The following is a 23,182-nucleotide window of genomic DNA, read 5'->3' as shown; positions in this document are numbered from 1 at the left end:
AGAGTGCTATAAAGTTCTTATCAGCTTCGGAAATAAAATTCAGGGAGGCTAATTTTAGCTGGATATCATTTGGATGGGTGCCTTGTTTTTACAGTACATGCTTCAATTACAGTCAGGGTAGAAGTCAATTCATACGTAGAAAAGAATTCTTTTAAATGTCAGATATTGTTAGATTTATTGTAACCGTTCACTGGTCGGTATAATCTTTACCTATCCAGAAAGCCCATGTATTTGACTATATTTAATGTATTTATTTGAGTGCAATAATTTTGCAGAGCCTCCAAAATGAACTGTGATGTACATTGTCGAGAGTTGGACATTGATTAATAGCTATTTTAAGGGCCTTTGTGGTTGCCATTTTGCAGTACAGGTCCACCATCAGTCTGAAAATAGTAAAAACATATTTGTCAGACTTTGAACACAGAATTTACCTGCAATAGAGTATTTTTAGATTGTTGTATCGTTTTGTTTACTTAAGCAAATAATCTGAAAAGTTCTTCCAAAACTGCACATGCACACATACTGCCAGTGGCATTTACTATGAAAGATAAATGCTGCTATTACTTAAATAATAAATATAATAATCATAATCATAGTTTAAAGCTCCCCTCCAGACATGTAAAAAAAATGATCTGCTTTAAATAATATTTTTGTATCGCATGTTGTTTTACCACAAAAAAGTTCAATTACCTTGTTAAAAAAAGAATACATCTACATCTACTCCTTCCTTCTCATTGAAAAATCTAGAATAAATGAATATGCAAATATTGTTTATATCAAAAGTTCGACCACAGGACACAAGATGTCTTCTACTCTGCTGAAAAGTCAATTATCAGTATATTAGTATATGTGAACTGGATACATTACACTTGTGTAGGTTTGCTTATTGGACCACGATTGGCATCCAAACTAGTTGTAATATCACAAAATCCTACTGAAACATACACATCTTAAACTCAGATTTAAGGTGTGTATGCATGGAGTCATGTTTCTCCTCTTGGTCCTCTTTGTCTCTCCTCGCAGATGGAATTTTTGAAATCAGATAAACCTTAACAAACCTTAAAATACTTACACACACACACACACACACACACACACACACCCACACACACACATACACACCACACACACACACACACACACACACACACACACACACACACACACACACACACACACACACACACACACACATACATACCCTTTTTAGTCTAGTTAAGTGAAAGCCACAGCAAGTTAAACAAAAGTGTCAGACAGTTCTTCCTAAAAAAAAAGATGATAATCTATGCAACAAAACCTGATTCTGCATCATTTAGAGGGAGCTGACAGCATGTATGCGGTGCTGCCTCTAACCACTAGAGAGTGATGTGGGCCAGTCACTTGTTTTGAACTTGCTTACTGAGGTGGGAAGACAGGATTTTTTTCCCCTTTCTGATGAGGGTGTGTGTTGAGGGGGTGGTTGTAATATTTTCACGCCACTGTAGTGACATGAGGGTTCCAGTTGTGTTTTGCATACCACACAACTTTGTTGCACTCATTTCACTAGATGAAACTAGTATTTGCATTGTGTTTGCATAATGGAGACAATAACAGCACACTCCTTGTTACATGTTACACAAATAATCATTTATGGTTGCCTCATGCTTTTGAGCGATCTATGAGCATTTGTAATATAAGCATACAGTACGGTACATTTATAAAAAATTTTCCTGACCTGAATACAAAAGTGTAGTATTGCCTCACATTAGCTCAATCTTAAGGCTGGCCTATCAACTTTTTACAAGTTGCTGTTTTTGAATGAAAAAAAACTTTCTTTTCTGTCTCACACATACTGATAGAGACGTTAATAATGCAAATGTTTCTGCCACTGCTACCTACAAATAACACAATGGTAGTGTACATGCCAAGTGCAGTGTTGGTTACTGTTAAGTCAAACCTGTACAAACCCACACCCCACGTTGACCTAGTTTAGAGGAAGCCACAGCAAGCTAAAGATAAATGTCAGACAATACTCACAACATTGACAGTTTCCTCCTTATTGGCAAAAGCATGACTTGCACTGCCAGAGTGTAGTTGTTGTGGCACATGACCTCTCTTATTTTTTTTTAAAGATATTTGGAGATGAAACTTTATTTAAGGCCTTTCACATACATTGTTTAAAATAAAGAGAATTAATTTGTCTGAAAAATGATCGACAAACTCTGAGATGAAGGGGCCTTTGTCCTGTGGTGGTGGTCTCTAGTTTAGTGTTGATATATTTTATAGTCTTTGACAGGTAAACATTTATGAAAAAGTATATGTTGGCACTAAGCAATTAATTGGGACATATGCGAGAAAAGTACATTGTTTCTCCAAGAAAACATCACTATTAGATTGATAGTATGCTTTTTTTAATGCCTCAGGTATTACTATAATACTCTGGTACTACCCATTGCTTACAGTATTTTTAATGATGACTTTATGGTGACCTAATCAAAACTGTATGCCATTTTTTATTTCCTATGGTATCACTACAATTTTACTGTATATGGATTATGATTTTTCTTTGATATTGAATATGACTTGGGGAAATTATCTTTTCATGCACTGGCCAGTGCATGCAGTTGGCCAGCACAGTTTTGCGGGGCCTCTGCATCTTGCTCAAGGGTTCATAAGATGAAAGATTAAATCAATTTTTGTTAAGGGTATGCATGATGCATTATATAGCAATGGTTCCCAATCCAGTTTGGCTTGTGTCTTATGTCTACTTGCCACCCTTTGTCACTGTTTGCATATGTCTACAAGTTATGACTAGCAGTTAAACCAATATGTGATTCTTCCTTCTCAGATTGTTTATTTTGAATCATTTTAGAGACTTGAAGAGGTCAAATTAGCCTGAATTCCCAAGAAAAAAAGCAAAGATTAGTAGAACGTCTGAAATAAATAAACTAGTAATAATATGTTTTTTCTTCCTTCTGATCTTGTTAATTATTTTGTGATTTTTTTTTTAAATGTATCTCATGATCCTTTAGGAGGGGTCCCAACCCCAATGTGGGGAATCACTGGTCTATAGAATAGTTTAATGGATTTCAAAGCAAAGGAGCCTAAAATAGACTCACATTAGGTGAAAGACTGTGTTTGAGCAGATTTGTGTCTTTACTGCTCTGGGAAAAGAAGTATTAAGATCCTTTACTCAACTAAAAGTCGCAATACAACACTACTCCATTACATATAAAAGTCATGCAATCAGCTTATTGTTATTGATGTTATTGCATGAATAAGAAAATGTAAAAACAATGTTGCTCGTATGAACAAGTGCAGTCTGAACCCAATGTTGATCTGCAATAAATATATAATTTTTTTTTACAAATAAATATAGTGGACTAATAGGAAATATTTCCCTCTGAAATGTAGTGAAGTACAAGTATAAATTTTAACTCAAAATTGTACTTTAGTACAGTACATGAATAAATACCTGGCTGTTTTTAATCATTGCTTTACTGTACATTTGCACATTTTGTATAAATATTTATAATGTAAAAATTACATTGCAAAGGAGGTATATTAGTTTTGTAAATTAGTTTTCATGAATTACATATATGCAGTTACTAGTTACTTTGTATATTCAGACTGTTAACACAAAATATAAATCAACTAATGCATTTTGATGTATTATTATGAATTAAAGTACCCGGCATATAAAGTAGTTCATATTAGCACAATATTAGGTAAATGGACTACATTTATATATTTTACACTGTGGTATTGCTACCTATACTTATAATAAAAGATCTCACTACTTCCTCCACCACTAGGTATTACTATTTTTACTTTTAGTAAAGGAACTGAGTAGACTACTTCCTCCACCATGTACTTGTAGACCTCCTTCTCTACCATGATGGCCCCCAGGCCTGTAATGTATAAAGTACAAGTACCTCAAAATGGCACTTAAGTACAGTATTTGAGTAAATGCACTTAGTTACTTCCCACCACTTAATGATATATTAATACAGTATAAACCTCTGAAAGGTTTTAACTTTGTACTTTTACTTTTAGTAAACTGTCTGAGTACTTCCTCCACCACGTACTAGTAGTAGTCCTCATTATCTCAAGGACTACAATGATGGCCCCCAGGCCTGTAATGCATAAACTACAGAGATAGGTAAAGCCCAGTACACAGTCAGTTTGGTTTGGGTCAGGGCCACCTCACTGACTGGAAGCCAACAAGAAGAAAAAGAAGAAAAAGACGAAGAAGAAGAAGGAGGAAAAGAGAAGAAGAAGAAGAAGAAGAAGAAGAAGAAGAAGAAGAAGAAGAAGGAAAAGAAAAGAAGAAGAAGAAGAAGGAGGAAAAGAAAAGAAGAAGAAGAGACCCAGCCCCTCTGTAAACCAGCACAGAGAGGCGTCCGGGTTTCCACCCCTTTGCCGATTAATTTGATAGCAGGATAGCGACGGACTAAATCGGGAATGGCTCCTCTCCCTTTTCCACACAAGTTATAAAATGCTATATCAGTGCGGGTTATTAATGTTACAGTTTAACGCAGGTTTGTTTTCCACCTCCACGGTCTACGGTTACTTCCTGGTGCCACAGAGAGAGGCAGTGCTGAGTTAAAGAGACAGAAATACTGATAGAAATTCAGATAGAAAAAAATACTGAGAGAAGAGAGGGGTTGGAGACGCGATAGGAACAGTTGACTGGATTCCCAGAAATTGAAAACCCTCTCTCTCTCTTCCTATTTATATGTATTTTTGATATTTCTTTGTTAAACCGAGTCGTTATTCTTCGTTGGTTTGGAAACTAACACACGGTTTGGATGACGGCTGGCTGCGGCTAAAGCGGAATTGTAACGGGGGAACATATTCCTCCCTCCGACGGAGAAGCCTCGCAGAGATTGTTCCTTTTTATTTTACAGTGGACTCATTACTGTGTTATTTTTTAAACCACAAAAATCATCCCGGGTGTTATTTTATATATTTTTTACGATTCCACAAGGAAGGGTTAGGGCGACGGAAGATGGGTTGTTTGGGCAACAGCAAGACTGAAGATCAACGCATCGACGAAAAGGCACAACGAGAGGCTAATAAAAAGATAGAAAAACAGTTACAAAAGGAAAGACAAGCGTATAAAGCCACACACCGGCTCTTATTACTGGGTAAGGCTGATTTATATGTGATGGCTATCTGAAATGTAACCGTAATTCCTTTCTTTTACCGAACACGTAGCCCCATTTGACAGCGCTTGCAATAACATGTCATGGGGGTGGATATTGATGGAAGCGAAGCTCGAGAGAGCCTACAATTAACTAATTCATTTCCAAAACATGTATGATTTTAACGTTAACCTGGATGCCCATATTCGTGTTCATTTTGGTGATATTCTTACGTATTTTTTGGTCTATTTTCGAAGGTGCGGGAGAGTCCGGAAAAAGCACCATTGTGAAGCAGATGAGGATTCTACACGTCAACGGCTTCAACGCAGAGTGAGTGCTATTCAATACACTTATTAAATAGCTACATTACCGCCTTAAGAATCATATTATTGCTTATTCTTATGGCTTCTCTCCAAATGAATAACACTGTGTCGAGGCCAGAATATAGCCTGTGAATGGATTTTCCCCAGGCACTGCAGCGCCTGTTGGGCCCAGTATCCCATGCAAAGCAGCTAATATCTCCCCCCTCTCTTTTCCTCCTATTTCGTGTACATGTACAGTTATCCTACATATGTGATTATCTCAGTGTCACACAGATGCCAAATAATTCACCGTTTCCTGTTGATGTGAGAGGGTGAAAGGTTGTGATCGACACAAGTCTATTGATTATTTGTTTTGCTGCAAGGCCTTGCATGGCATTGATCTTACCAGTGGTCTATTTTAAACAGGCCTAGTATAGTCAAGAGTCCTGTAACTGTATGAAAATCCCTTCTATGTGTATGTGGAGGCTGGGTTTTTAGAGGATAGGATGCTTAATCTTGCATTTTTATGATAAAAAATGAGGAAAATCATGTCTACAAGACATCATACCCATTTATTTTTGCATTTTACTGGACTCCATCCTGCATTTCACTGTTACCTGGTTCATATTCCCAGCCTCAACACGTATGTATGTATGTATGTATGAGTGTATGTATGTATGTATGTATTTATTAAGAATACTGTCTAACCTGGCTGTAAACCTTATGTTACTCGTAACCACCTTGATGATAAATCTTTTGTGGTCTGCTGTGGTTGATGTTTTCGTAACTGCTGCCCCACACATCTATTCTGTCCCCATGCAGAGAAAAGAAACAGAAAATCCAAGATATTCGGAAAAACGTGAAGGATGCCATAGTGGTGAGTTTCATCTATATCACTTCCTAAATGTGCTTAATGTCTCTTTTGTCACACCCACTGCAATCCCATTTTACTGATTATTATTATACAGGCTTATGATTTTTTTCCCCTCTATTCTAGTGATGTCACGATACCAAAAATCTAGTATTTGGTACCGATATCAACAAAAGTACACAATACTCGATACCACGGTGTGTGGGGGAAAAAAAAGTATGATAACAATAATACTTAAACATTAATTCCTTTATTTAAACATTGGCGGGGGGGGCAGTCACTTTTCTTTCAGTGTTTTCTTTTAGTTTCAACTTTCTGTTATGGTGTGGAGTGGAGGGGGCAAGGAGAGCGTGATTTACAAAAACGAAAACGTCAGTCTTCTGGACCCCACAGCCTGTTGCTTTCAAGCCTGGCATCACCACACAGCCAGCGTACGGTACCGTCTTTCATGAGTTCACCCGGAACTCCCAGACAGCAAGCATGTTTAGTTACGTCTGTTTCTCTCTGCCGTTGTTGTTTTTTCACAAAGAACCGGGCTGGTTAAAGTTAATAATGTTATAGAGGTCTGTTAAAACAAGCGCTATCAGAGCACACGTTAGGTTGTGATAGAGAACGCCAGAGAGAAATAGACTCACTTGCGGTTTGGGAGTTCCAGGTGAAGTCGTGAAAGCCGCCGCCGTAGATGTACGGTAAAGCCAGAAGCTGAATGCGGTCAAGCCGTACAGGGAGATGAGGGGCTATCCGCTGTTTTTCCGTGCCGGTCAGTGTTCTTCAGCATTTAGCGGCAGTCTAGAAAATTTTTATATACTGCCCCCCGTCAGGTCCGGAAGGATTGCATCCCCCGGTACCTACGGTACTGTGGAAAAATGAGTACCGGCACGTTTTCAGAATTTTGGTACCGATTTGGTACCGAAGTTCTCGTGACATCCCTACTGTATTCATCTTGCTTAACGCTTGTTTTTTTGTTTTCCCCCACAATTTCTGCTTTGTAGACTATAGTGTCTGCGATGAGCACTTTAATACCCCCAGTTCCGCTAGCCAACCCAGAGGACCAATTCAGAATCGATTACATCAAAAGCATAGCACCTCTCTCCGACTTTGACTACTCACAGGTAAGACGTTCTTAAAGTGTGCAGATGTGAATATGTGTGAGAGAGACTGGTATAGTACATATGTGCTTTTTTTGTCTTTCTTAATGTGTTTGTGTGGGTGTTGGATGGTATGTGATGAGAGGATTTGTTTTTTTATGGCCAGCAATATAGATATTCCTGATGTATAGCTCATGGATGTCCGATGTAATTTTGCTATAACAGCCCTGATGTAGCCTCTCTTCTTTAATTTACTCCTTTTCATGACGTGGTGAGGTCCTTTTTTTTTAACAAACAAAAGCTAAGGGCATTGTTTTTTCCTTGGGAGATATGATGTTATGAATAGAAACGTTAACTTGAACTGAAATCAACAGTTAGTTGATTCAGGTGCTTGTTAAAGGTTTGATTCCCCTTCGTAGTCGGAGCAGATGTATTGTATGTGGATTTGAATGCAAGTTGGAGCACATGGGGTCTTTTCAGTGTGTGATCAGCCTTTCGATAGCACGAGGTCATGTGTTGGAAATGTAGATAATGTTTTACATAATTTTAAAAGTGTTCCTTGTTTGACACTGGCTGTGCTGCACCGCAAAACAGGAATGACCTAGCTGTAGATAGACTCTAAGAGGTCTGAATTAAATTTTTGTTGTTGATACGCTTTGGGCTTCAATGGGAACAAAATGAAAGTATTAACATGCTATTATGAATAAATCAAGTACAGGGTTCGTCTCCATTTGGTGTATTGATCTGCACTTTTGCTTTTGGTTGTATTGGAGTTGACAGTGATTTTTAGTCTCATGTTGAGGTGAGGTACTGAACATTTAAAATTGTCAAATGTTTCCTTTTTATATACGAAAGCTTGTTTTTAGTTACTTAATACATTTTTCGATCGACAGAGAAATAATCTGCAACTATTTTGATAACTGATTAATTGATTCATCGTTCAGCATGGCCTACTATAGCTCCGCCTACTTCAGCTCGCCCTTCAATACAATAAACCCGGTCAATCTCTTCAATAAACTGTTGGACATGAATATTTACCCCTGCATGTGCTACTGGATCAGTGCTTCCTGTGGAGAACTTGACAACAGAGGGCTAAGATAAAGAGCCTTTCATCTTGCCCTCTGACCCTTAGCACAGGCGCCCTCTAGGGTTGCTTCCTCTTACCCTGGCTCTTCTCCCTCTATACAAACAACTCCACAACACAGCTCAGTCACCACTCTTGCATATGCAGACGACACATACATAATTGGACTAATAACGAAGACCGATACCGTGAGCAGGTAGCCCAAGCAGCCACTTGGTGTCTTGATAACAACCTCCAGCTCAACACATCTTCATCATCAACACAAGAACTCATAATAGATTTCTGGCACTGCCCCCTCCCCAAAACCCACATACATGTCTCAGGAGAACCCATAACCATTACTGACTCATTCACATGGGAGTTCTGTCTACAGACAGATTTCCGTCATAGTCTGTTTATTTTTACCAGTAGCACAACCAGCGCAACATACAAAAGTCTCACCATATGCTTGGCTCTTAATGTAATTACCAAAGTGAGACGTTTCTGGATTGTATTTAACAAATAGCCCATGCTATAGGATCATCTTCGGTGTTTCCCACAGGTTGAGAATTTATTTGTGGTGGTGGGTGGCGCAGGATGTGACGCTCGGCCTGTGATGGCTGGGTTCAGTAATAAACTAGTCAAACAAAGGTTTATGAACTATTTATTTAAAAAAAAAAGACTACATAACAAGATATTTTATAATAATAATAATAATAATAATAATAATAATAATAATAAATAAATAACTATTTACATATAAAACAAACCAGACTAGAAGATGATACAGATGAAGTGTAGCCTATGATGAGCTTTGTCAGTTAAATCTAGTTGGTTTGTCAAATACAGTTTGGTTCAACTAAACCTTAAAACCATACTATGATCCATACAGAAAGTTACATGTTATTTTAAATCTCAACACTATGCGCACATCATGTCTTCGTCTAACTCCTGTTAAATCATAATACACTTAAGGCTATCCAAAGTAAATTCATTGTTCATTTAGTTTATTATAGATCATTGTTCATTTTTTTTAAAGTGTTTTAATCTGTGTTTTGAGGATCCTAAATAACGTTCAAACAACTCTGGATTGTAGTTTAAAACTTTTACAGCAAACTTGTGGCAACAATTATTCGGGCTCAAATGCATACATAACGTTACAGTTAATGGGTATGGGCAAGGAGAGAACGAGAACTGAAGGCCCGGTTAGCAACGATTAGGTCTGGTTAGCTCCTGTTAACTCAAAATATAGATCAGCTCCAGCGAAACACACTGCTGCGGAGAGGGTGAACAACCAGACTCTAATAAATGACATTCAAGGCTCTTTCACAGTGTGGCCGCAGCGTTTCAACAGTTTATTATTATTATTACAGTAAATCCCACGGGAAGCAACAAGCAACAAGCAACATGCTACTACTAACGTAAGCCTGGCTCTGGCCTGATGCTGTGACATGCATGTGGGGGAGGGGCTGGAGGCCACTGGTCTGTGTGCACTATAAAAATACATTGTTGATTGGAAAAGAAATGCAATTCTGATTTTATCTATCTGGGCGGGTATAAATCTATGTGGGCGGGGCGCCCAAGTAGACCCTATGTATGGGAAACACTGATCTTATCGCGACTGACACATCACTAACGTTAGTTCTTCTATCAGTACTTTTTAATGTTTTGGTGTAATTTATTATCACGCTGCAGCATCTCCTCTGCTCTGTGTCGGGGCTGAGCTCCTCAAACTACGCTCGTTACTATGTGTATACTAAGTGCAATAAAACGTTCACGAGTAAAAAGCCAATACTTTATCAATACCCCTGTTCAACAAGCATAAACATGCAGCCTACACATGTAGAAAAGTGATAATTCAATCAGCTCTGTCCACAGTCTCTCATCCACTGTCGCTATGTGTTACACAGTGTACACAGTGCACTCTAATAGCGAATTGTAACAAGCTAGTCTTGCATTACCAGACCTATCTCCACAGCGCTGTGTCAGCACTGTAGTAAGGTCTGGCTACAACACATACAGTACATTCTAGGATAGGAGAAAAAAACATTCTATCTTGTTTCTTTAAACCAATCACAATCGTCTTGGGCGGCGCTAAGCTCCAGATGCAGAGGTGCCTGTGCAAAATAGTCTTGGGAAGAAACTTGTTTGGGTGGTGGAACATGGTGGGGCTAGTCTATATCCACGATGTTCCACTTCCGTGTTTGCTCTGTTGCCGATGGAAATTCCGGATTTCCCTCATTTAGGCCGGATATCCGTTACCTTCTGCTTTCTTTCTGTTGGCATTTTAAACTGGTCGATTTATGACTATGGTTTACCTTGGTTTACCTTTTCTCAGATCTTTGCAAGGTAAATCCAGACAGCTAGCTAGACTATCTGTCCAATCTGAGTTTTCTGTTACACAACTAAAACCACCTTCGAACGTACACGTTCCACCAAAACAAGGTCCTTCCCGAGGCTGTTTTGCAGAGGCTCCGTATGGCGATGAAGTTAACTGTTCACATAATACAGTAACGTGAGCTATTTAAATTAGCTTGATACATGAGTAAACGTAATTTGCTTTTACCAGTGTATCGCCCACAACAATCCCCACCAATCAGTCCAAAAACGTTGGTGAATCTCCATCTATTGTTGCCAACGAATGTTTCTGGTAATCCGTATATGATGGAGAACTGGCCAGCAGCAATCTTTTCATCTGTGTCTTAATCTTGCCCTGCGTAATAAGCTTTTTCCATAACTGGTGGGCAAACATGCGGACATGTCCCTGTTAGATAGTAAATGCCTTAAACATATTTTTTGTAAATCTTTACAATCATTTACTGAAAGAACAAAGCAGGCCTGCCTTATTACACAATCCAAATTTTCATAAAAACTTGCTAGCTCGGAGGTTGTTGTTGTTTCCCGTAGCGAAGGGATTTTGAGAATGGTAACACACACACATAGCAGAAGGGGAGGGGCAAAGCCTGACATCAGATGTCAGGCTTTTTCCTGGTAATGTTCTTGCCAGACTACAAACAAGCTAAAACTAAAGCTGTCTGTATGCTAGTCTAACTGTTTAGCTTAGTTTGCCACATATCTTAAAATTTGGCAAATCCTTGTAAACTTAGCTGTTGGCTGAGACAAACCAGCCCCTCCTCCCTTTACCAGCGGTACTTGCAGGCAATGATTCACATCAGCAGAGGAGGGCAGAGGACAGGATGAATGACATACTGACTGATGTCTGTGTTCTTCAGTTTTTCTAAACTTCACTCAGTATTTTGATGTCAGGAATATTATTTATTTTATTGACTTTTTAGATTATTTTCGGGTGAGATATGACTCCGTCACTAGTAGCATAAAATTGCACCATTTAAAAACTAAATAAATAAACATTCCAGGCGGGCATGCCCCAGGACCCCTCTAGGTGACTTCATGTCTTCAGTGCTCATCATTGGACATCAGTCAAAAAAAAGTTCAGTCAAAAAAAAAAAGTCTCACAGCACTCATGCATTCAAATGTCTTGGCACACACATTAGCAACACACTCAAATAGAACATCAATACAGACCACTTTACCAAAAGACTTTACTGTTTTCCTAAGACAGCTAAACAAATTCCTAGTAAAACGAAACCACCTTCAGTTTTACACAGCACTGAGATCATACTCAGCTCATCCATAACAGTTTGGTACAGCAGCATGGGCAGTCACACACGCAAAAAAACTGCAGTGCATAGTTAATAAACCATCCAAGATTATTGCCTCACCCCTACCATCAATTGAATCACTATATCGCAAATGCACAATCAAAAGAGCAAAAACAAAACAAAAATGATTGATTGATACCTGTGTGTTTGATGTTCCTGGAACTGCTGTATTGAGCTTACCCACCATGCTGTCCTGAAAGCCAATTCCACCGACCTTGGTCGTGTGGTCATTAATAAATGATTGATTGATCGAAGAACATGCCAAAATTCCTTTTGTTTTGTATCTTTGTAAACTGAATATCTTTGAGTTTTGGGCGAACAAAGCAAGGCATTTGAAACCTTAAAGTAAGAGTGCGGAACTATCACACATAAATGAACGTATTGTAACATTCAAGCCCTTGCTAAACAAGTTAACACAGTACTGATTAAGCCAGGGAAAGCTTGTATCTCTCGCTCTGTATTTCTCAGTGTAGCGAAATTGTGGTGTCTGGTTTCGGTGGCAACATTCCTGTGCTGGTGCACCGGAAGTATGCCGATACAGCTTATTTGTACTCAGAAAAAGTAGTTCATTAACCCCACAACAACATCATTACATTAGCTGTACACAGAGTGCCGTCAACCAACCTTGCTCACTCGATTACAGTTTTTTACAGCATAGCTGTTTATTCTGGCTCTCTGATTGGGTACACAGTATGTCAGTCTACCTTTATTAACTAATACCTTGCAGACAGGAAAGGGGGAGAGTCCTTAGCAATGCGGCAGTATTATGAATCCCGCTGCTGTCGACAGGGTTTTGTAATTACTCTCAGTGCCAATGGGGGGAAACAAAAGTTCCGCACTCCAGCTTTAAGCGATTTTGATTTTGACAATAATCACTAATGAAAATAATAGTTAGCTGCAGCTCCGGTTCTTTTATCTTTGGGAAAATATTTTGAAAAGTTTGCAGTCATTCACCGTATTTAAAAAAAGATATAGAGGAGTGAATTTCACATGTGTGTTTATCTCTTAGGCATATGACTTTGCCAACAAGGCCTAAAAATCTAGCTAATATTCAGACCTTGTGGACAGGCTACTCTGTTCTTTAATCACTTCACTGCTTTGTTTTCACGTTGCTGCTTTACATCTTTGCATGATGTTTCCCAGCTTCCCCCGTTGAAATGTTATTTAATGCTACATCACAAGAATAGCCATTAAAAGGATTTGGGTGTTAATTTCCTCATAGGCCCTTGGTGAGTGTTAGCAGGGCAGCAGTAGTTTGTGCTGCTGTAATGTTGTGTTGCGTGACGGCCGGGGCCATGGGGAGAGCCGGCGCTGAGTTCCCAGGCCCGGCCAGGCCAAAGGGAACAACATGGCTCTGTTTGGAGTGTATGTGCTTGTCATCAGTCTCAGGCTTCACTTGTGCCGTCAGTGTCACCACTACTGTATATTGTCACTTAGTGCCACCAGGCATGATATCCAATACACCAGCGCAAGAACATGGTCAATTAGTAACCTGTGGCTTTCACCTGTTGGCGCCGTTGTGGAAGTATGTTTTACATGGAAACTTTTGGAGAGATGGTGTTATGGATGTTATTGCCTTAGCAATAAACAAGCCGTTCTTTAAAACTGTCTTTTTTTTTTTTTTTTTTTTTTTTTGCCTCTTCTTTGGGAAAAACACAAAACAATACCCAACTGTAACTCTGAGGTAATTCTAGCATTCATTTACTCACGCAATTTATAGGTTATAATCATGGAAAAACTTTTCTACTTTTCTATCTCTGCTGTGTTCTGTGCCTTCTTTCGTGAAGGCTGGACTTACCTTTATGTTTACAGTTGTTGGTATTTATAGTGTCGATTATTGAAATAATCGTGTTGTTTATCAAATTAAATAACTCTTTTGGGCATTATAATTTGACGTGCTAGCATAGTTAGGTTTTTCCGCTAGAGAAAAGTGAGCCCAAGAACAATGTGTTGGGCTGTGTCTGGTTAGTCAAATAGGAAGGCGACAAGCTACAGAACTATGGCTGCCTTGCATCATGGTCTTTTGAAGGTACTGTTGGTTGAGCAGTTGGTGTCTTTTCTAAGTGATGGATTTCTTCCTGTGTATGGGTTCTGTATGTTGGCGCAAAATCATGACATTTACTGTTTGTTTTTTTGTCAAACTCGCATGAAATATCTTCATGTAAAGCCCCATGAGCTATGTTTATGGTACAGATAGATCATGAATATTATAAGAATATATGCCTACAACACAACAAAATGGGCATGAAAGTGTTAGCTGCACTTTTCTTTGCATCCACCTTCATGACTGGGAACTTTTGTAAGACAACCTTTTCATCTTGTCGTACAGTATATGTAAATTGCCATGTTTAGTTTTGCTAGCCTGTACTCTTTATCACCAGGCATCCTTTTTTGTAAAACCTTTCCCTGCAGTAGCTTGAGATAACAGAAGGCCCATGGAAAAAGAAAGAACCGACACAAACGGTAGTCTATGCAAATAGAAACAAATGCCACTGTGGTAGCTATGTTAGCCACCCGACAGTGTCCGTCGACTGAAGTGGAGCAAATTCAAATAAGCCCCTTTGTTTTTACACCATGTAGCTTCCTGTCCATCAGACATGTTAAAGCCTACATGTAATCCTGGTTATTTGATGCTAGAACCAGCATTTAAGACCTGTTATTTTTATACAATCTCAAGGATTAGGCCCACAAACTTTTGTTTTTTAAGGTATGAATTACAGTCTGTTGTGAAAGTTGAGCTTCATATTATTATGTTCAGCCCCACCCATTGTTGTACTGATCTCTTTTTGTGTTAGGGTGCAGAATTACTGTACCGATGACTGGTTTAAATTTTACACCGTGGCTAAACTGTCAGTGAGTGTGTAACGTTATTTAATATTGTCTGATGTCAGTTTACAGGCCGACCCATAATTATGACTTTCTAGGAACGTGACCTGCATTGTGCTGCTTTTGTTTTTCACTACAGGCGTGAAGGGTAACACCTCTATAGCATTCCCTTGTTGTTACCTTCTTGGTGATTTCAGTAGAAGCTTCAGTAGAAGTTTGTTTTTCCTTTAATTAATTACCTGAGGATCCGTGATGTGGGGCAATGGGTAGCACGAAGGGCTGCTTCGTTTTTTGGATCCGTGCTATGAAAGATGAACAGTCTCGAACAGTCGCTCCCTCTCTCCTTGGCTTAAACTCTGTTTTTGCTAAATTTGTCTGTACTCTTTATTTTTTTTATTTTTTTAAGTGAGTAACCCATGGAAGTCAGATTTCTCTCTGTGCTGGGTGACTGTTATCTAACACAGTCAGATATTCTTTTCAGATCCAATCAATGTGGTGTTGCTGGTGTACTGAGAAGCTAGCTGGTTGTCTGCCTGGCTATGTATGGAGGGATTTGAGATTAGTGGCTGTACATTTTGCTCAAAGGCCAAAGGTCTCTTCAAAACTTTACCCAAAGGAATTTCAGTGTCCCCTCACGACGGAAGATGCAAGCCATTAGCTCCCCAAACTTTGTTTTGCTAAGTCGAATCAGATTTAGGCCATTTTGTTCCCTGTGTCAGCCTGACCTATATGATTCAAGTAAATATTGCATCACGCACACAACTTGATTAACATTGAAACCGAGGCTGAACTGAGAATTGGTCCTAGCAGAGCCACCGGAAAATCAGCATCTCATAGCTGGTGATGGAGCGGAAGTGGAGTGGGAAGAGCACAGGAAAGAGTTAAAAAACTTGTGTTATAGCATATTCCCTCCTGGTCTCTTTCTGTGTTATCAGTTCCTCTGTAGGGCACTGCAGCACACACTGCATTTATTCAAAGGCCCAGTGTCACACGCCTCTGTGGAAAAGAGCCCTGAGGACCATACTCTGCTCTCCCCCCTGCCCCTTCCACTCTCTACCCCTTGTCCTCCCTACATCCAGTCCCAATGCGTGCTAGCTTTGTCAGGTTCTTCTTTGGGTTTTCAAGCCCCTGGTGTAAAGAATTTGTCGAAATCTGCAGAACTAATAGCAGAAGAATGTAATCAGCACTGTTGAATCTTATTGATACTAGTTGAAGTGGGTGTTAAAGTTCGACTGTAATAGAAGTGGAAGCAAATACAGGCAAGAAAGCAAATATGTCCCCATTTTTTTTCCTAATCAAGAGTTTGGTGTAGCAGGTAAATGCAAAACTGAACCATGGTTATAAAATTAAAATGTGTTAATCTATCATACTTTGGTAAAATGTACTTGTAAACCGATGTTTAGGTCATTCCTGCCTTGTGCCTGAAGTGTGCGCTTACATTTATCTGTAACAAAAAAGTAAACAAATATTAACGTCTCTCTGCAGTCTCTGTGATACTTCTGCGGACTGGATCAGTGGATTTCCTCCATGTTGAACTTAATCACCGGATCTGCCGAGAGGAGATCTCTCGGAGCATGTGATCATTTATCAGGCTCCTTCTCCCTCGCTCTCTGGTTCGGGGCTACTTTCACCCTCTCCCCAGTCAGAGCGCAGAGCCAGTGCTGAGTGCAGAGAGTCATGTGGTTGTTCCAGGCTAGAGGAGGAGTCCATCTGAAAGACATGTGCACAGGAGGCGACGAGGGATATTAGCCCAATCATCTTTTGTTTAGGGCATACAGAAAGTCCTGTGAAATGTTTTTAAGTCATTGATAAGATGAGTTCCCCTCAAAATGCTTCCACTGAGACATGTATCATGATTTACAGCATCATGCCTATGGATGGATTTTATTTGTATATTTTAAGAGATGTAACTGTAGTGTTATCTGAATTTGATCACAATTAAGTTATGCCATCCAAGTGTACCACCTTTGTTGCTTTGGTCACAGTTCAGAGAAGAGAGCTTGTGACCAGATCATGAGCTTAAATTCAGGGACTCTTGGATAAACCTGTATCGAGGAAGTGTATATCAACTCCCTCTGCTAATGCTGAGAGAGGTGTAAAGTAATTAATTGCAAGTACTCTCGTTATAGTATACAGTATTAAATAGCCTTTTCTTGTGCTTTTTTGGAAATATAAAATCAGTATTTCTGCTTTCTATTTTGCAGATTCTTGATGCATTGCTGCATTCAAATACTTTTTACAGAGTGTCTACAATTATGTTGTTACGGCATAATGAGAAGGATATTACTTCAAGTTTCAAGTTGCTCCTTAGATTCCTTAGAAAGGCAATATGCGAGAAGCTGTTAAAATTAATACTGGCCAGCACTTTGAAGATTACATTTGTAACTGAGTCACTGTCTTTGAAAGTACTAGATTGTACTTGAGAAGACTACAGAATACATAATTCTACTTACAGTACACTATTTATGACTCTGTATGTATGTGCATGAAGTACGTAATTGGAGCTTGTATCTTGTTCTTTGTACCGTTTAATCCGTACATAACCAAACAAAATTTTAAAATGTGTGGTTTTAGGGGCAGTTACAGCAGCGTCTCTGGCTATGCCGCTCTTTGCTAGATGGGGTCTGTGGGCTGGGACTAGTTTTAGTATACTTCCCCGTACAGGCTCAATGGTACAGTACCAAATCTGGCAACCTCATTTTGACAACAAGACTCTGAGAATCTGTGCACAGTCACTGTGCCCTGCTGTTGTTCACCAGGAAATAGTTAGAGCATGTGTTGGTAGTCTTATCTTTTCACTTCAGACAGGGTCAGGCTTGCTGTATCCTCCTGCTTCCAGTCTGTATGCTAAGCTAGGCTAAACACATCCCCACTCTAACTCCATATGTATTGTACAGACATGAAAATAAACAAATGAGCGTGTTCCCCAAATGTTGAACTATGCCTCTAACTTAATACAAATACTTACTTGTTGAGTAAGATATTCTACTACTTTCTTTGCTCTTATAAACGGCAGTCCTTGGAACCCAGCTGCTTTACCAACAGCTCAGTGACCAACAGTAGAAGACAGTGCTTGTGCTGGGCAGATGTGTGTATCTGTTGTGTGTAACTGCAAGTGTGGTACTTGGTTTAGCTGAGAAACTGTGTATATGACCAATTAGATCTCTTTAGATAAATGTATACACAAAATGAGCTATAGATTTTCCCATTCAGTGGGTTTGTTTATTTAGCTATCTAGTTCTAGTCATGGCAGCACGAGTTTCAACAACTCACACATTTTTAAAGTACAAGTTCAGATTTTCAAAATGTCTGCAGAATAGTCGTAAGTTACTGAACACATGGCAGACTTACCTGTTCACAACTGTATACTTTTCTACAGTATGTAGGCAAAAATTCTGCTAAGGTGACCCAGACATATACTGGCAATTAAGTGAGCATGATTTGGGCATTTGTGTGTAGGTCTAAATAAAACTTTTTTTTAAAGAGTATATACTTTATAGTATATATTTTTTTCAAGAATATTTCTTTACATAATTCAAAGTGGACTCAAAGTTGATAAAGTAACTTTAGGTGTGCTTTAACAGTATCAATATGAATGAATTTAAGGCCCCTAACCTTCCCATCATGACATTGTACTACAAGTCTTTTTGTTGTATGTTATTGTCTGTTGTCTGTTTCTTAATGTTTTTTGTTTATTTTCCTCAGGAGTTCTTTGATCATGCAAAGAAGCTGTGGGACGACGAAGGAGTGAAGGCATGCTTTGAGAGGTCCAATGAGTACCAGCTCATCGACTGTGCACAATAGTGAGTTCAAACATTGAAATACCTTTTGTGTTGTGACTTTTGAGCTTAGTATTCTTGCAGGTTTACAAAAGATTGATAACTATTATATGTATGTATAACATACATTATGCGACCAGTTATTTGTGCAGTTTTAGTGTAGTGAGAACAAAACAAGTGAGCTTTTTGGTTTTGTTTTACTGCCTGTAAAATTGTAACATTGTATTGTCACATCCCTGCTCTGTCAGTCCTCTTTGTGTCATGTTTGAGGTGAACGATCTGCGATGTGTGCTGGTGTCATGTCATATATGAATATAGCTGAGATATGTTTACTCTGGGTGTGGCAAGGCAAGTAGCAGTTATATTCGTCCTTTGGAAAATTATACATGTATCGCCTCATGTCAGCCTGTTTGACAACTCCGTGTGGCAATATGCAAAGCCTGGTCTGGCCTGTATTAACATTCTCATTTCATTGAAAATGTATTGATGTAATGTGTCTGTAAACACATGTAAAGATGTGATAATGCTGTAGTTAAAGTTGAGATTTATCATTTTAGTGTTGGTGATGGTAACAACCTACCTGTGGAGTTGATAGACTAAATGTCAGCGTTTTTTAAGGCTGGACAAAAACTATGTGGGTTATGATTTGATTTTGGCTATCTGTATAGAGGTTTTCCTAATACAATTGTACTCTAGATACTGTAGTTAGGAAATGCTGATAACTGCAGTGTGGCAAGGCGTAGAAACAGATGCCTCTTTGCACGGTGCCCCAGATAGTTTGGAAGGCTCCTACTTTACCTCTGGGTCACCATAGTGTGCTGGTTGTACACGGTGGAGGGCCCCTGCCTTGCCTGTAAAAGGAAGTTTGGATATGCAAAGTGACTCACTGTGCTCTCCTTCTGCTTCCTCTCTGACTCACCTCTGGATTCACATGTAAATATGAGGACATGTACATGGTACAGGCTCATGGAGTGCAGCGCGCTGGAAGTTGTCCCCTCCTGTCCCAAAGGTTGGCTCTCTTAATCTCTCACGGTTCGGTCAAAGGCACACTTTAGCAGTGACAAGAGATATTGTCTTGTCAGCGATCTGTGAGCCCGCGTTTCATAGATGTAACGTTGAGATATTTTAAAGACGGTAAAGCATGTAGACAAACAGTCTTTGTACTCTCTTCCTGAATATCTTCCGTTCCTTGAGCATAAATTTGACTTCGGGTCAAATCTTCCTCTGGTTGCCCTGCCTGAAACCAGCTTCCATAGAAAGGAGAGAGATAGTCAGGTGATGGTTGGAGAGTCACATGAATCTGTAAGGTGGAGCTGTTACAGTCCAAGACCTGTGTTTGTCTTTGCTGCCCTGAGTCAGTATGTGTGCAGTACGACTGCACAATATGTTAAAAAGCATCTTGCGTTTATTTTAGTCAATATTTCAGTATCATCATGAAACCACATAATATTGTGGCATCATCAACATTTAAAATCTTCTTTCTTGAAGTCCTGTTACAACTCTGTAAATGCAGTGGTCTTCTGAATGTTGAGATCAGAAAAGTCTCTATTGTAATAATACCTGAAACCACTGAGGATTGCAACTAGCTGAAGTACTGAAAATACAGCTTCCTGTGACATGAGTAAACATTAACAGAGTGAAATGAAGACAGTAAAAAGCATACAGTATTTAAATAGTGGTATATGTGGAGTGCATTTACTGGTTTGGAACTTGGTCACTATGCATTCTGTCCTTATGTTGTAAGTATAAGGATATTGTTTGCATAGACTTTGTGATACATTGACTGTTTTTAAATCCAAAATAATGCCAAATGATTGATGCTTAATTGTTTATTTTAAGTCCCAATTATTCTCTCTGTTTCCAACCTCCTCCTCTTCAATATCATTCTTTTTTTTTATTTTTTATTGCCCTTCTTGCTGTTCTCCTCACTATCCCCGCCTCTTTGGTTGTTACGTTGCTGCTTCTGATTGGTGAGCAGTTGTATGTTTGGCCAATACTTTTTTTCTATTTTTCCTGTGTGTGTAAAGGAGATAAAACATGATAAAACGTGCAGCTTCATGTGGTTTAGTGTATAAATGTACAAACTGTGATTTCAGTTTTGACGTGTGATAGTTGTGTTTCGTTGCTCAAGTACTTTTCCTTGTCTACAGGAACGTGTATGTGTGATTTAGTGCTGTGAATTCACTAACAATTCAACTTGAAATATAATGAATCAATCTCAATACCTACCATGATTTTTGGAGCAGGAAACAACTTTGCACATTTGCAATTCATTGTGAAATCTCACTGTTCAGTAGAAACATTGCAATGTGCCTCTATTGTCAGTGTGTTTGATGTCTGGAATTTGTCAGATTGCGTGGCCTCACACTTACTTCCTCTCTGTTTTAACCTCTGTATGAACCTCTGTATGGACTTTGTGGACGAAGGGCATTCATAGATACTTTGTCCTACATGGCAGCAGACCTGTCTGTGTGTAAAGGCACACGCACGCACACACCCCTATTGTTGTTACCACTAAACTACACTAACTTTTCTCAGCGATTATCCTGGAAGTATTGAAACACTGGCAGACAGCTTCAGCAGCCAACTGGGTTAAAAGGAAGGGAGCAGAGGTCATACCTTTGGACTGTATTTAAACAAACTTTATATTGTTTGGAGAATGTCTGTTGTTATTTTGGCTTATTTTTGTGTACTGAATAGGGATGTCACGAGACCAAAAATCTGGCAGTTGGTTTCGATACCACCAAAAGTACACGATACCAAAGTCTATACCACGATGTGTTTTAAAGAAAGAAAATACTTAAACATGAATTCCTTTATTTAAACAGTATAAAAAAGCAACAATAGTGGCAACAGTCCCATAATAAAAAAACAATTACAAAATAGATATATATATATAATAAATATTGAAGGAGAATTTCTGAAATAATAAATGAAATGAAACATTAAGTTGTTACATTTTACTGCCTGGGTAGCTCACCTGATATAGAGGTTTACTCCACAACGCAGCGGCCGTGGGTTCGACTCCGACCTGTGGCCCTTTGCTGCATGTCGTTCCCCCTCTCTCTCCCCTTTTATGTCTTCAGCTGTCCTAAACAAATAAAGACCTAAAATGCCCAAAAATAATCATAAAAAAAAAAATAGTTTTTTATTTTTTTTTATTTAAATGTTTATTTAAAAGAGCTTAGTAATAAAATTGTCAAATCATATTTTAGTTGCTTTTTGTAAATAAATATAAGTGTAACTGTGTTAAATGGGCTTATGTATCGGTCAAAGGCCTCTAAATTAAATCAAATCGAAATTGTATCTTGGCAGAGTTTGTGATATCAGTAAATATTATATCGTTGTCCTAGGAATCAATATAATATCATAATGTGGGATTTATACCCCTAATGCCAGCAGGCGGTGGTAATCTGTTCATCATTCCAAAAGAACAGCTGGATACAAACCTTGCTATTATACCCACAACAAACAGCGTTTGCCCGAATCGGCCGCAGCAAAACCGAACAGAGCCTACAGACCCTCTACTTCACTACCACACCTGGCTAACCAGACTGTCTGTCTATCTTCTGGGCTGTCATCCATTCTCTCGGCAAAGAAGTCTCCCTGCAGTGGGACTGGAGGGACCGAGCGGCCCGCTGCTAGCTGTTTAGCTAACGTTAGCTTGCTAATTCCACCCACCGAACATGCATTCATGGTTACACTGGTTACAGAAAATGAGCCGAACAAAGCTGTCACTCATCTGGCGATAGCAATGTGCTTTCCTATGATGTGACAAGAGTATGTGAATGAAACATTAAGTTGTTACATTTTACTAATTTGGAGGCCGGCCGGCCGGCTTGCTAGGGGGCTAATTGTTTAGCGGTGCAGAGAAAGAGAGGTCTAACATAATGGTCTTTATAGTCAATTTCACAATATAGGATATTATTTTATTAACGTTAGTTTATATTGTAATGTGTAGGTATGTAGATTTTTTTTAAGACATGTTTATGTTGAAATAAATAGCCTACACCTAATGTTACACAAGTAGTTATATATATATATATATATATATATATATATATATATATATATATATATATATATATATATATGCTATATATATATATGCTATATTATTGACATAATGTGCAAAAATAGTTATTCCAATTGTTCGAACATATGTGTTTTTTTTTTAGAAGAAACATTCGAACGAATGATCATTTTTGGCCAGTTTTGACAGCCCTATGTCATTTGGATTGATCAGATGAGATGAAGATGAAAAGTGCGTTTTGTGTGCGCTCTTTCCTCACTATTGTTTTTTGTTGTTGTCGTAAAACCACCAAACAAGATCACAGCGAAAGAAAATTGGGTTTGATTTAGCTACATGTCATATTTAGATTTTGTGAAGGCAGATTATATACCTCTGCCATCTCATCTGTGTTGTCCTTCACAGACCTTGCTG

At 38.8% G+C, this 23,182-nt stretch overlaps 1 protein-coding gene across 2 annotated transcripts in view; it reads left to right on the top strand.

The window, feature by feature from the left end:
- Positions 1 to 23,182, top strand: part of LOC144526741 (guanine nucleotide-binding protein G(olf) subunit alpha) — a 52,346-nt gene that overhangs the window by 7,215 nt on the left and 21,949 nt on the right. The window contains exons 1-5 of one of the 2 annotated variants that reach the window (XM_078264369.1): positions 4,122 to 5,129; positions 5,384 to 5,456; positions 6,251 to 6,305; positions 7,292 to 7,411; positions 18,665 to 18,762. In XM_078264369.1, the coding sequence (XP_078120495.1) occupies positions 4,991 to 5,129; positions 5,384 to 5,456; positions 6,251 to 6,305; positions 7,292 to 7,411; positions 18,665 to 18,762 (485 nt within the window). In that variant the 5' untranslated portion in view covers positions 4,122 to 4,990. Of the gene's footprint in view, positions 1 to 4,121; positions 5,130 to 5,383; positions 5,457 to 6,250; positions 6,306 to 7,291; positions 7,412 to 18,664; positions 18,763 to 23,182 lie in introns of those variants that run through there. The other variant, XM_078264368.1, reaches the window with a different exon arrangement.

Source organism: Sander vitreus, chromosome 12 (genome assembly GCF_031162955.1).
Source record: "Sander vitreus isolate 19-12246 chromosome 12, sanVit1, whole genome shotgun sequence".
Classification (NCBI taxonomy): Eukaryota; Metazoa; Chordata; class Actinopteri; order Perciformes; family Percidae; genus Sander; species Sander vitreus.
This window is presented reverse-complemented; position numbering and strand designations above follow the sequence as displayed.